General features: G+C 37.3%; 2 protein-coding genes across 2 annotated transcripts; one reads left to right on the top strand and one right to left on the bottom strand.

Annotated features, from left to right (window-relative positions):
* Nucleotides 1-1,818: 1,818 nt before the first annotated feature.
* LOC121808256 (THO complex subunit 1-like) lies at nucleotides 1,819-10,866 on the top strand. Its single transcript, XM_042208653.1, has 21 exons — nucleotides 1,819-1,977; nucleotides 2,069-2,152; nucleotides 2,349-2,423; nucleotides 2,866-2,959; nucleotides 4,049-4,194; nucleotides 4,348-4,419; nucleotides 5,052-5,124; nucleotides 5,214-5,279; nucleotides 5,378-5,424; nucleotides 6,330-6,401; nucleotides 6,485-6,610; nucleotides 6,710-6,775; nucleotides 7,260-7,301; nucleotides 8,534-8,650; nucleotides 8,773-8,855; nucleotides 9,299-9,365; nucleotides 9,651-9,722; nucleotides 9,802-9,852; nucleotides 10,119-10,178; nucleotides 10,259-10,408; nucleotides 10,523-10,866. The coding sequence occupies exons 1-21, from the start codon at nucleotides 1,975-1,977 to the stop codon at nucleotides 10,733-10,735; spliced, it is 1,779 nt and encodes a 592-aa protein (XP_042064587.1). The 5' UTR covers nucleotides 1,819-1,974; the 3' UTR covers nucleotides 10,736-10,866.
* Nucleotides 10,867-11,089: 223 nt separating this feature from the next.
* Nucleotides 11,090-13,207, bottom strand: LOC121808257 (cilia- and flagella-associated protein 20). Its single transcript, XM_042208654.1, has 6 exons — nucleotides 13,134-13,207; nucleotides 12,754-12,836; nucleotides 12,611-12,642; nucleotides 11,888-12,129; nucleotides 11,384-11,623; nucleotides 11,090-11,301 (listed from the first exon to the last, which is right to left on the bottom strand). The coding sequence occupies exons 2-6, from the start codon at nucleotides 12,804-12,806 to the stop codon at nucleotides 11,293-11,295; spliced, it is 576 nt and encodes a 191-aa protein (XP_042064588.1). The 5' UTR covers nucleotides 12,807-12,836; nucleotides 13,134-13,207; the 3' UTR covers nucleotides 11,090-11,292.
* Between the last annotated feature and the right edge of the window lie 232 nt (nucleotides 13,208-13,439).

Raw genomic sequence — 13,439 nt, 5'->3', positions numbered from 1 at the left:
ACGGACCTAAGAGCATCCGCAGCGGTGCTCGCGCCGACAGACGGCATCCGTTCCTCTGGCGCGGCACCGCCCTGCTCGCCGCTGGCAGAGACGTGCTCGATGCAGCTGACGTGGCCTTTCCTGATTGGCAATTTCTTTTTTTTAAATAATCGGATTTTAATTAAAAAATCATAATAAATATAAAAAAAATATTTTTCCACTTCCCAAAAAATTATATCCGTTTTCTCCTCACTTTTAATTTATTTTTAAAATTTCCCCCCCAAAATTCACATTTTCATTTATAAATACCCCCACTTCCACACAAAAAATTTCACACCACACTACACAATTCTCATCTAAATTCTCTCGTCTTCTCTTATCAATTCTCAATCTTTCACTCTTACTTACAAAAAAAAATGTTTGGCTCAGGCGATCACCCCTCCGACTCCCGCGGTTGGAGCCACGAATGGTTCGACTCACAACCATTTCCTAGTCCGGAAACGCAATTTTCGGCCCCTCCTCAAACCCAAGGTTTTCAAGTTCCGGTGGCTACCGGCCTTACCTGGTGGACGACCAAGATGCCCCTGATGGGCGATACGGATGGGCACCCGAACCCAGATCGGGAGGGAGCGGCGGCGGCGGCTCTCAAACTCCTCCTCTTCCTACTCCTACTCCTACTCCTCGTGATGTCTGCACCTCGTACACTCCGGCGGAGATGAATCAATTATTCAAAGCCTATTTGATTATCTCCGAAGAACCGGAGATAGACACGAACTAAATGGGGGATAGGTTTTGGTGGCGCGTCTCTTGTCGGTACAATGAAAACCGTCCGGCTAGAACCATCGAGCGCAATGAGAGTATGGTGCGCAATGCCATATTCAGAGCCAACGAAGAAATCCAAAAGTTCAAGGGGTATTACCTCCATGAAGAGCGGTCGGCGGGGAGCGGTAGGAGCGAGCTCGACATCATCAGTGCCTCCTTGGCGACCTACCAATCCATAAATTACAGACCGTTCAAGTACCTTAGCGCTTGGCAGGAGGTGCGTGTGCATCCGAAGTATAGGGGAGGCGTATCATCCTCCTCCAGCTCCTCCAGCAAACGGTCGAGGTCGGTATCCCTATCCGACACTGGCGAGGATGAGGTGGCTAGCCAGCTCGCCGGAGCTAATTTGGGTAGTCCCGACGCCGGCCCGAGCAGTTCCCAACGCCGACCGCAAGGAAGGAAGAAGGCGTCGACCAACCGCCGTTGCGCCGCGACTCTATCCGCCCCCACTCCCACTCCCTTTGTGCCACCTCAACCCCCCACCAACTCATTGTGGACCCTTTTGGCCCAACTCAATTTGGCCGATAGGTCAAATATGACCTCCGAGCAACTTGATTCACATTTGACAATGATACGGAGTTTCCGAAGAACATTGGGGATATGGCCAGATGAAAAGTCTTCCACGGGGGTATTTTTAGGCTTTAATTATGTATTTTTTTTATTTTTTAGGATTTTAATTATGTAATTTTTAATTTTTAGTATTTTAATTATGTAATTTTAATTTTTTTTGTAATTTGTAATAGTATTCTGAATATTTTTAATGCATTTTAATATTGTGGAAATGTTTTTATTTAAATTGAATAATAGAATGATGGGACCCTTGAGCATGTAGAACATAGATGTGAGTGCTCTTACCTAAGAGCATAGAGTAAAAAAGTAATAAAAGTGAGTCCGAGTCCACATCTGTACTCTTTGGCAAGAGTACGGATGTGGATGTTCTAAAGAGGAGTAAGCAGTAGTAACACACAAACAATGGTAAATTTTCGAATTTAAGGTGGTGGATTTTATACTTCCATCAATATCAAATTAAAATCTAAATGATACTACAAATAGAGAGAGTATAAAGAAAATGAATTCATAGCCGAGTCTCTCCACCGCTGCGAATGCACTCTTTGTGAATGATTTGTGCTCTTGTTTTCTACTCAGATTCCCCTTCTTCACCACTACCACAACATGGTGATTGCGCCTCTTCATATTCATCTACTTACGTTTTGGCGTTTGTTTATATTCAAATTAATATATACCGATTGGTTTATGTGCGCGCCAGGATTTATTCAGAAAGGCAATTCTACATCCAGGGCCGCCTCAAGATTTCGCTCTCCAGACTATGCAGCAAGTTATAAAACCCCAGGTTCGAAGCAGAATGAATTTGAATGTTGTGAGTTGATGAATCCAACTAATTCAGGGGAAACCCCCAAAGCTAGAAATCTTTGGTTTTACTTTTATTTTCGATTTTTTTTCATGGAATTGTATATAAAAATAACATCTTTGTGTTTTTGGTGCATATTTTAGCTGTTTGTGTTGAGTGTATTATATGTTCCTTGCAGAAGCAAGTGAAACTCGTTCAAGATGAAAATATGCTGTTGGAGAATATTCTGCGGACTTTGCTTCAAGAACTTGTGGTAACACCACACTCCTGTCTTAGTATATTCTCTAGTTCTATACATTTTCGAGAGGAATTATCCAAGAATTGCTAGTGTTAGTGATTGAAATTTGATGTTTTGAGACTTTCAGTTGCTAATTGGTATACATCATGTGAAGTTTTGGTACTACAACTTATAAATTGGAACTTCATGTAATGCTAAAACATGTGCAATTGGACGATGAATCACAACTTAGTTGTTTAGACGCTTCCCCTCAAGCCAATAGGTTGTGGGTTTAAGTTATTTCAGGTGCATGTGTGCGAATTGTAACTCAGTTGAAAACATGTCCAATTGATTAGAAAAACTAGCTTGTGTTCTAATCAAATTACTTTCGAGGTCTAGGCAGCCATTCTAATTGTTTTGGTGTGTATGGGTAGTCAATGTATATTGAACTTTTACATGCTCTGCCATTTTGTTGCAGTCAGATGCAGTTCAATCAGGTGAGGCAATTATGCTATTTGGTCAATCCATAGCTGATGAGGATGCACGTCCTGGTCAAATTCCTCGTCTTCTTGGTGAGTGTGTTTTTACTTTTTACCCTTCTGCTTTGTGTAAGGATTTTGGTAGCTTCTTTTTCTCTCTGCTGGATAGTCCAGTGAGTTTACAGGGAGATGTAAGAATGATAGTTGTATTAGCTGAAAGAGACCGTTTTGTCCTCATATTATCTTAATATATGGACAATATTTGGGCCGTAAGATAGGAAGTACTTGCTTATGTCAAGTGATAAACTTTTCTCCAAGTTGTTGCTCATCTGCTCTGGCACTTTTTAATCTGGAAATTATGGGTGAAAAAAGGAACTGGTTTAATAACTAAATGCTGCTAATTTAGGTTCTAGCTAAGTGAAGTTCTATCAGGATTTCATTGTCTTAACAATGTCAGCATGTGAATAGTGGGTTTTGTTTATGTCAGTCACTTTAAGGACTCGCTGCCTTAGCACACAAAAAGATGATACCAAGTCTTAGGCTTTCAAGGACTAAAGTTGCCATTGCATAATTGACAGAAGAAACGTTTAAATTTTACCATATCGTCATACCCAAACAACTAGTATTGTAAGAAGATGTGTGCAAGAACTGCTCAATAAGATGCGGCTCAAAATGTGATGGTGGAAAATGAGTTTGAGGGAACTGGAATACTAGACTAATTGAAAAAAAAGAACACTGAACTTTGGAATATTGTTCTTTTGCTTTCCCATGGCAATGATGGCGTTGCGTTAACGTATATTCCTTGAAGTGGCATTCGCCAAATTATATGTTCAGCTCTCCTATGGAAGGACATATTAGCATTTTTTTAACCTTATTTGATTGCTAGAAAACTTTATTTTCAGATAAAGTCGGCAATTCTTGGTGTGTATAGTGTTTACATATTGTATTTGATTTCCCCTGCTTCTGTTTACTCTGATCTTGAACTACTTTGTGCTCACTATTTCCTTTTCTTTTGTCAACGTGGAATCTTTCCAACTAATTTCAACCATGAACCATTATAGGTGATTAAGGATGGAGTTATTGCTTCTAAAATCTGAATTATACCCCAAAGAAAGATCAAGATACTTGCTATTTTTTTTTACTGATTTCTAATCTTTTGTGCTATTGTTTTCTTCCTTGTAGACATTGTATTATACCTCTGTGAGAAAGAACATATTGAAGGTGGCATGATTTTCCAGCTTTTGGAAGATTTGACAGAGATGTCTACAATGAGGAACTGCGAAGACATTTTTGGGTACATTGAAAGTAAACAAGACATTCTTGGCAAGGTAGGCTTCATTATACTTGTGCCTTGTGGTATTGCTTCTGTACATTCTACCTCATGAGTCTTGTATCAGCATTTTACAAACATTTCTCTTCTTCCTGGATTTGTAACCTGTTCTACCCCACAATTTTATCCTTTTATTTTATGTGATACATAGCCAGAGCTCTTTGCCAGAGGGAAGCTTGTTATGCTGAGAACATGCAATCAGCTACTTCGTCGTCTATCAAAGGTTCGATCTCTTGTTTAATCTTAATGTTTATTCATAGATTATTGAGAACTCTGTGTAATTTTTTGGTTGGATTTTTGCGTTCCTCTCTCAGCTATGCCTCACTTCTTGTAAATAATCTAGATGATATTGTCTTAATCTCAAGATTTGTGTAGCTCTCAGAAACTTAGCTGTCTAATATATAACACTACGACATTGGATCTTCTCCATACGTAGAACAAAGTTGACTATATGAGCATTGAGCAACATGGTCTAGGATATAAATGCATAATACTTCTTGCTTTTTCCTCTGTAATTTTCCTCTTTCTTCATGCTGGCTTACTATTTGGCAATTAAAGTAACAGGTGTAGCTTCTCGTTGTTTCTGTTAAAAAACTAATTTGAGGATCAGGCTGTGGAGTCAAATTTGGATTTTACAGGAGGCGGATGTGCATTTACATTTAGGACTTGCATTATACTTGAAGCTTGTTAAATGAAATTCTATTAAATGGGCATAATGACTACAAGTGCACTACAAATGCACTCTAATCCTAGCTTTCCATGATATTTTGTTACACACTGTTCAGCATAATGACTTTCTACATCATAATATTTGTTATGTCTGATATACTTATATTTATGTAAATGGGCTTGCAGGCAAATGATGTTGTGTTCTGTGGACGAATTATTATGTTTCTTGCTCATTTTTTCCCATTATCAGAACGTTCAGGTAGTTTTTGCTGGCAATAGATAGTTGCTCCATTGCTTTTAGTTTATTAGTTTTCAGCAGCTAATTTATCATCTCTCCCTTTCTGGCAGCTGTCAATATCAAAGGAGTTTTTAATACGTCAAATGAGACCAAATATGAAAAAGAAGCCCCAGAAAGTAACCCTTTGTATTCAATTTCCAATGTCTCCTATTCTGTTTCCAAGTTCATCTTGTTCTAACTAACAACCCTTTAAAATTGACTTGTCCACTTTCAGGTAGTTCTATTGATTTCAATTTTTACAAAACCTTTTGGAGTTTACAGGTTGGTGGGCATGAGTGAAATCTAATTGTTTGAAAACATTGTACTCCGAATAGTTTACAATTACCTGGCAATACATTAGTTTTAACATTATACTTATTTGCTGTTCTTTGTCTAGCCTGGAAACATGTATTAGTTCAACATTATTTGTCTCCTACCTGAACAGATGTTTTCTGAACTTCCAAACTTGAAAACAAAAAACCACAGGAGAATTGGTTGTCATCCTTTTGAAATATCTGTTGAATTACGTAGTTTTTTCATTCAATTTATGACATAGAATTTCTCATATTGGTGAAAGTCGTATCTACCTAAGGCAGCCAGTGAACAACTTTTACAATGTTGGAATAGCTAGAAGTATAACTAAAATGAGAACTAGAAGCTGGATAACTATTGTCAATGAAGTAAACCTATTAACTTTTATTTGTGGAAATTATTGCCACCCTCTCTCAATTTGTGATGGTGGAATGGACTAGATATTGTTTTGACTTATGCCTTCAACCATCACATATTCAAAGCTTAATTAAGATGTTTTGTGTGGTGATGAAGATAGTCAGTTCACTAGTATGGAAATGTTGGCAGCTTATCCTTTTGTAACTCCTGCCATTCATAAAAATGCGGAAGGCATAACTTGACTTTGTATCTTGTGAGATCTGTATACTGTTATTTGTGGTGACTTAATATGACTTATTATGCCAATTACGCATAAGGAAACTCTGCACTTTTATGATATTAAACAATTATACGCTGAATAGCATTTTTTTTGTAGTAAAGAAAATAAAGAAATTCTTCGATACTATTGAAATTCAATCACCCCAAATATTAGCCCAGAGCTATTCGCTTTGCTTCACCCAAGCTATTTTATTGTAATATTGGTCTGTGCACTATTGATGTTTCACTTTGCTATCCAGGAATCCTTCTCCAATCCTGCTTCTCTTGCTTCCACTGTTACAAAGTGGCAAAAATTTGCTTCTAGTTTGATGGTAAATTCTTTTACTGGAGTTCTCTTAACATCCTGCAAAATAGATGAATTGCTCTCCATGCTTTCTCAAATCTGGATATTTAGGTTGTGTTGAATACATTTGAGGCTCAACCTCTGAGGGATGAAGAGGGCAGTGCTATTAACCTTGAGGATGAAGCGTCAAACTTCAGTATAAAATATCTCACCAGCAGTAATCTAATGGGTCTGGAGGTGGGAGTTGTGCAAGATAGGAATTTTTTTTAAGTATAGCAACTGCTTTAAACAGATTATCTTTGTAATGAGTATTCTCTCATTCTCGGCTTACCACAGTTAAAAGATCCAAGTTTTAGAAGACATATCCTGGTTCAGTGCCTTATTTTGTTTGATTACTTAAAGGTACTTCTTTCTTTCCCTTTTTAATTAGGTCATAAAATTAAAATTTGTGATTTTTTGAAATACTGGAAATTACGATGCTATTGGATGCATAAAATAAGAATGGCATTTGTCCTGTAAATTATTGTGGCTTGCTTTATTTGTCATTGTTGTAAAGTGTCAAGTCATTTTTTCTGGTGGTTACCTTCTGCATATGTTTTTCTGTAATCTGCTATTAAGAATCAAAATCCACACGTTAGGAAATCTATTTATTTCTGAGCATGAATAAATTGGTGATCATTAACATGACCTCTATGTTCTCTATCAAGCCACCCAATTCTATGTAAATATATACAGTAAAATGTTACTTCATTCCCTAGTTTTAATAATCTTCCAGAATCAGATCATTCTTCTTTGCTTTGTTTTGAATTGATTTCTAATTCATTGTTAACACTTAACAGCATATATGATCTTTGAGAAGTATATACTAATATTTTACTTCCTTCAGGCCCCTGGAAAAACCGATAAAGATTTGCCATCAGATACTACAGTGAGTGCATTTGAATCTTGTTATCCCTTGTTATTATCTCTGGAGATTTCTATTATCCCTTATATTTTGCTTGTCTTGCCCATAATTTATACTCCCTTTGTCCCCCCTTAATTGTCACCGTTTGACTTGGCTTGGAATATAAGAAATATAGTGGAAAGTGAGTGGAATGTGGGTCCTATTTTTATATATTAATTTTATAATAAAATTTGAATGGATGAGTTAGTGGAATGTGGGGCCCATTACCAAAAGTAGTAAAAAGTAAGGGTGCCAATTAATTGGTGATGGACGAAAAAGGAAATTTGTTCCAACTAATGGGGGACGGAGGGAGTATCATTTCCTCTATTATGAACTTTTATGACCATAATTTGAAATTAGCTGGGACTTTTTTATGCAAATCTTGACTTAATCCTGCTTGAAATCGAACTTCTAAACTTTATCCCTTAAGGTGATATACTTTTGCTTGGACTCAAAAACATTAAAGAAGATTACAAGATAACTTAAGAGAATTCCTAACTTGCTCTCATTTATCAAACTGAAAGTACACTAATTTACTTGGACTCTAAATCAACCGAAACACAATCCTACGCATGGATAGGTTTCGAGTCTGTTAACCAAATGGACTTGCTTTGCTATCTCTTGACCGACTTGTGCATGTGATAACCTTCTCGTCCCTGGAAAGCTGTGATCAGTCTCCTTTCGTCGCCATGGAACTATGGCTCCCTTCTCCCTACTTCTCTCAGCCCTTGCTAGTTGGCGTCTTCCTTCATCGAGCTTGAAGCACTTTTGAAAACAGCAAAACCATGATAACCAACTCAGCTCGCTCTTGTTTAAGTCCGAAGCTAGGATCGTATCAGGGGGTGGGTATAAACTCTACAATATCCGAGGAGAAAGAAAAGACAGTGAAAGTAGAAGGAAGATGGGAAAAGGAGACAAGACTGTTTGTGATTCTGTAACTTGAGATTATTTTCATTTTCCCTGAAAGACCAATATGGATACATACACAATGTCCAAAATACAAGAATTATTGATCATAACAAATGGATGTGCCAGATTTTCTGTTTGCTTTTGTTTGGTGAAGAATCTGAAGATGACATAACATAAAATAGCTATGTGCCTGTAGCCTTGCAAAACTCATACTATAATGCTTGTTTTTTCTTCGCCATCCATTTTGTAAATGTGTTTAATTTGTGTCCTGAAATCCAGAATGACTTTTTTACCATTTATTAATCTAGAAAGAGGAGATAAAAAATTGTGAAGAGCGGGTGAAGAAGCTTCTAGAGATGACCCCCCCTAGAGGGAAAGAATTCCTTCGGAGCATTGAGCATATTTTGGAGCGTGAGAGGAATTGGGTGAGTATCTGTAGCACAGGTTGCATCTGTTTTCCGTTTGACTTCTGAAATTGCTTTTTATGAATGTCTTTGATTATTTATGGCATTTTGTGGTATCAAATTGATCAATACCCCGTCTCTAGGTTTGGTGGAAGCGCGATGGTTGCTCTGCATTTGAAAAACCACCTGTGGAGAAAAAGCTAGCTCAAGATGGAGGTCGGAAGCGGTAATCAACTATTGTTATAATTGTGTGTCTGAATTAGCTTCATTAGGATATATGAGGTCGAAACCTGTCTTTTAGACATCCATGCTTTATGTATCCCACTCCACGAGCTGGTTCGTGAAGTTTTATTTAATACAAGTTGATATAGAGTAAATTTGAGGGGAAAGTATATGCATTTTTGCGCCTGTTACAGAAATGAAGATTGTTACTAACGCGAATGTTGCGAGATTGTTGAGTCAAGTTTTTCTTTGAGAGTGAACTGGTTCAAAAAATAGATAGCAATCATTTGCCCCCTTCAGATAACTAGCATAACTAAAACTTCTGATGCTTTTGAGGATCAGTCGGTCAGATTCGTAAGAATGTAGCCAAGATGTACATTGTTATTTATATGTTACTGATATATTATCCCACCCTGACTGTATTTTTTGTTTGGGCATATATATTAGTCGTCCTCGGTGGAGATTGGGAAATAAAGAACTGTCGCAGTTGTGGAAATGGGCTGATCAGAACCCGGTAAAGTTCTCATATCTTTTACACTTGCTTTATATTCCTTGATTTATATCAGTTGATTATATACTGAGCGAAGCCTGATAGATATTGTGGTAGTATTTTACACTTTTGTGGTCATCTTATAATTCATTTTTAAATTCTAGCTTCATGTATTTAAACATTGATAGCTATTGCTAAATGCTGATTTTTTAAATCTTGCCACTTTTCACATTCTAGAAAGACACAACTTACGAGTATGTGATCCAAAACTGTTTCTTACTATTAGTGATAAATGGTTTATTTCTTCAGAATGCTCTTACAGATCCTCAGCGTGTCCGCACTCCTGCCATCATGGATTACTGGAAACCATTGGCTGAAGATGTGAGTTTATTTAACCTATTTTTTAAAAAATAAGCTCTTGTGCACACTTGTATTTTCCTATCTTATTTTGAAATAACAGATGGACGAATCTGCTGGAATAGAAGAAGAATATCATCACAAAAATAGCCGAGTCAGTTTAACTTCTTCCCTACCTTCGATATTTTTTCCTGGGTTTAGTCTCTCTCTGTGTGAGTTTCATCATTCATCTTTGTCATATCGGCTTGTTCATTCTTATTTACGAGGGCCTGTGCTCTATGTTGCACAATATATGAGCAAATGTATTTGCTTCCAAGATCCGCGTTCAAGTATTCCAACCCCACCAATTTGATGCTTTGAAGAACTCATCTTGTCCGAACTGTACCACTTTTGCTTTTAACATTTCCAAGTATATTGCAGGTATATTGCTGGAAAGGTTTAAGGTTTTCTGCCCGGCAAGATTTGGAAGGGTTTTCAAGAGTCTGTATTTTTTTCATAGCTAAGATATTTGTTTAATCATCAGCTACATTAAAGATTAACTCAATTGTTGTATTTTGTAGTTCACTGAACATGGCATTGAAGGGGTTGTTCCCTTGGAACTTTTGCCGCTCGAAGTGCGATCAAAATATCAAGCTAAACCAGGTGATCGAACCAAACGTGCCAAGAAGGATGAGACAAAAGGTTCCACGCAGCAAGTCGAAGACACTCAGGTAATTCACATATCGCCAGAAATCACTTACTACAAAACTCGATATTTGTTCGTGCAAAATGTGCATGCATCTCCAATGAAGGCTCTGTTATCTAACCTTTGGTGCTTGGGGCAGATTGCGACTCCTGCTAGTGAGACCGAGATGGATGGGGGCAGAAACGACGGGGAGGGTGCTACAGGTGCGGATGGTGATGGTAGTAGCGTAAGTGGCGAGGGTGATGAACATCAGAAACACAACTCTGATACCGACGGTGGTTTGGAAGCAGGCCAAATTGAAGGAGATACAGGAATGGCTGATGCAGATGCTGATTTGGATGTTGTAGCCTAGCCTAGCCTAGTACTTGCACTAACTCAATCTATCTTAGATTTACTTCATTATGTTTTTTTGGCCAATGTGCATCTTACTAGACACTATTATACATTGGATTACTTGCCAATATTAACATTTTTTTGTCTGAATTTATACATTTTCACACAATTTCAATCACTAAAATATAGTTCAGTGATGTAGTTCAGAACACTGAACTATGCAAATATAGTTGCAACTATCATAAGAATAGTGAAAAGATGATAATTTAACTTTTAAACACAATTTTTAAATTCTGTCACAAAAGAAAACACTTCAACTACCTTGAAACAGAGAGAGAGTCCTATAGTTGCATCGATCTATTGCAAACACACATGAAAATTTGTTTTTTTCCAGAATTAAAACTCATACAAGACTAAAAACAAGCTTTGAAATCATCCACGTCAACTGCATTTCTTACATGTCATGAGATGCATGTATTACAACAAATAAATCGCTATCTAGACATGAATGAATAACTTATTCTACACCAGCAATCTCCAAGGCCATCGATAAGGTAGAGTTTTTCTCCATATCTCTCAGGCTTTCTGCAAATGATAAAAAACAATTAGGTGCCCAACCTTAAAAATCTTCTCATTTGAAGTGTTTTGATGACACAATAGCGCATACCTGCTGCATTGGGAGATATAGTTTGAATTCTGGTGGGAGTTCCTCCTCTGAGTAGAGGCGATCAGAGAAATATATCCTTCTCAGGCGGCAATTGGCATGAACCTGAACTCTCAGAGTCTCAACATAGTTAGTTCCATATGCACGTCGAGTAAGGTCAGTGAGGTTCAGCTGGATTTGGTTCCAGCCCTCATCCAACTTCAAGGGCATGGTGCAAATAAAGGGTTTAACTCTTGTTACGGCCTGAAACAGAGAGGGTCATAGAAAAAATAATCAACACAAGGCATTAAGAAGAATAGCACAAATGGATATACATGTAGTTTATACTCTACAATCAGACTAGCTTGGGCTCGATATAAATCATTAAAGTTCATAGCAAACTATTATGCAAATTCTTTGAGGAGTTAGATTTGGGAGTGGCTTATCTATTTTAATAACAATCGCAAATAACATATATATGTAGAAATATTTTGGATACAAAATTTACTTATGGGAAAACTTACAGACTTGAAAATTAGAAGCTCGAAATCTTCGGCGGACATTTTTATCGTCGAGCACATGAATCTCAAACGTGAAGTACTTCTTCATATTTTTAACAATCATAACCAAGAACGGAAGCTTGATACCAAGCGTTGCAGTTGGATCGGCAGGGCAGGTAATGTACGTGGATTGGACATTCGACCCAACTAATTCGAGGACATTAGATTGTATGTCATCATCTTGCAGTCGCTTGATCTGGCCATTGACAACTGTAATAATTTTTCAATGAAACCGTGTGACTAAAAGGAAAATACCAGAAGATAAAGTGTACTGTAAACACCACAAACACGTGTTTTAGTTTTACTACAGAACATCTGCACATAGATTTATAGCATATAAACCTTGCTACTTCCGTCCATATACACGAGGTAGGTAATGATGTTTCATACTATAAAAATAGGATTTCAAGAAAAATCGTAGAACTATTCACAGATTTACTCATTGTTGCATTCAACAACAAGGCCAATCCTCCATATACCCAGGACCTCAAATATTCTCACTTGAGAAAAGCTCAAAGAGAGCCATAGCTAGAATTCAAAGAGCCCATGCAGAGAAAAAGACGGTATGATTCTAAACATAAATAAAGAGTTAATTTCAGAAAACATCCACAAACTACCAGCATTAACATACCCTGTGATGTAGAAAAAAATAGCATTAGAAATGACAAATGTAAATGAAGAGAAGACCTACCCTCTTTATCCCATATCTGCAAAGGCTTACTCCTGAGGAATAAAAAACATAAACCCAAAAATACAAATTAAATCAGAAACCACAGATAAAAAAAAGAACGCAATTTGCTGTTAAGAATATGGTGTCGTGAATAAAAACAATACCCCAGGCTGTAAAGGATCGAAAGGAAACCGGACTGGAATGTGTTCTTAAACATCTCCTCTGGCTCTGCTGCGGAAAAAGAAAACTGCAACAAAATATAACAAAGGGGCAGAGTCAGCGAACCAAAATTGAAACAAGGGGAATACCTACTACAGAATTCAGCTCACAGTTCAAACGCAACTTGGATACATTGACACACCAAATACAGTTGGTTAATTTCAATTTCTTGTAATCTCCAATTTCAATTTCTAGGTTTTCGTTATAATTGAATATCTTCGCACTAATTTCTGGAAGAAAGAAAAAACCCTAGCATGTCCCGGTAATCAAACCACGCAAAAAACATTGTGTACATACACAACACAAACCGAGGCCATACACGTACCTCGAGAAGAGAGAGAAAGGAGTTGGAGAGAAGTTGATTAACGAGAGGGCATGGAGAGGAGAGGAGAGGAGAGGAGAGGAGAGGAGCTACTTTCTCACGGAAGGATACAAAGTAATTTAATGATTTGATTGTTTTACCCTTTTCGGTTTAACCCTATCAACTAAAATCCTCTCATTCGATTTTTCACATTCATTAAATTCCTTTTATAAATCATAAAATAGTTCGTCTAAATTTAAGAAAACACATTTTTCCTCCACATTCCCAATCACGTTACATTATGTTTATGGTCATAATTTGAAATAATAT

This window comes from Salvia splendens, chromosome 6 (assembly GCF_004379255.2).
Source record: "Salvia splendens isolate huo1 chromosome 6, SspV2, whole genome shotgun sequence".
NCBI lineage: Eukaryota > Viridiplantae > Streptophyta > Magnoliopsida > Lamiales > Lamiaceae > Salvia > Salvia splendens.
This window is presented reverse-complemented; position numbering and strand designations above follow the sequence as displayed.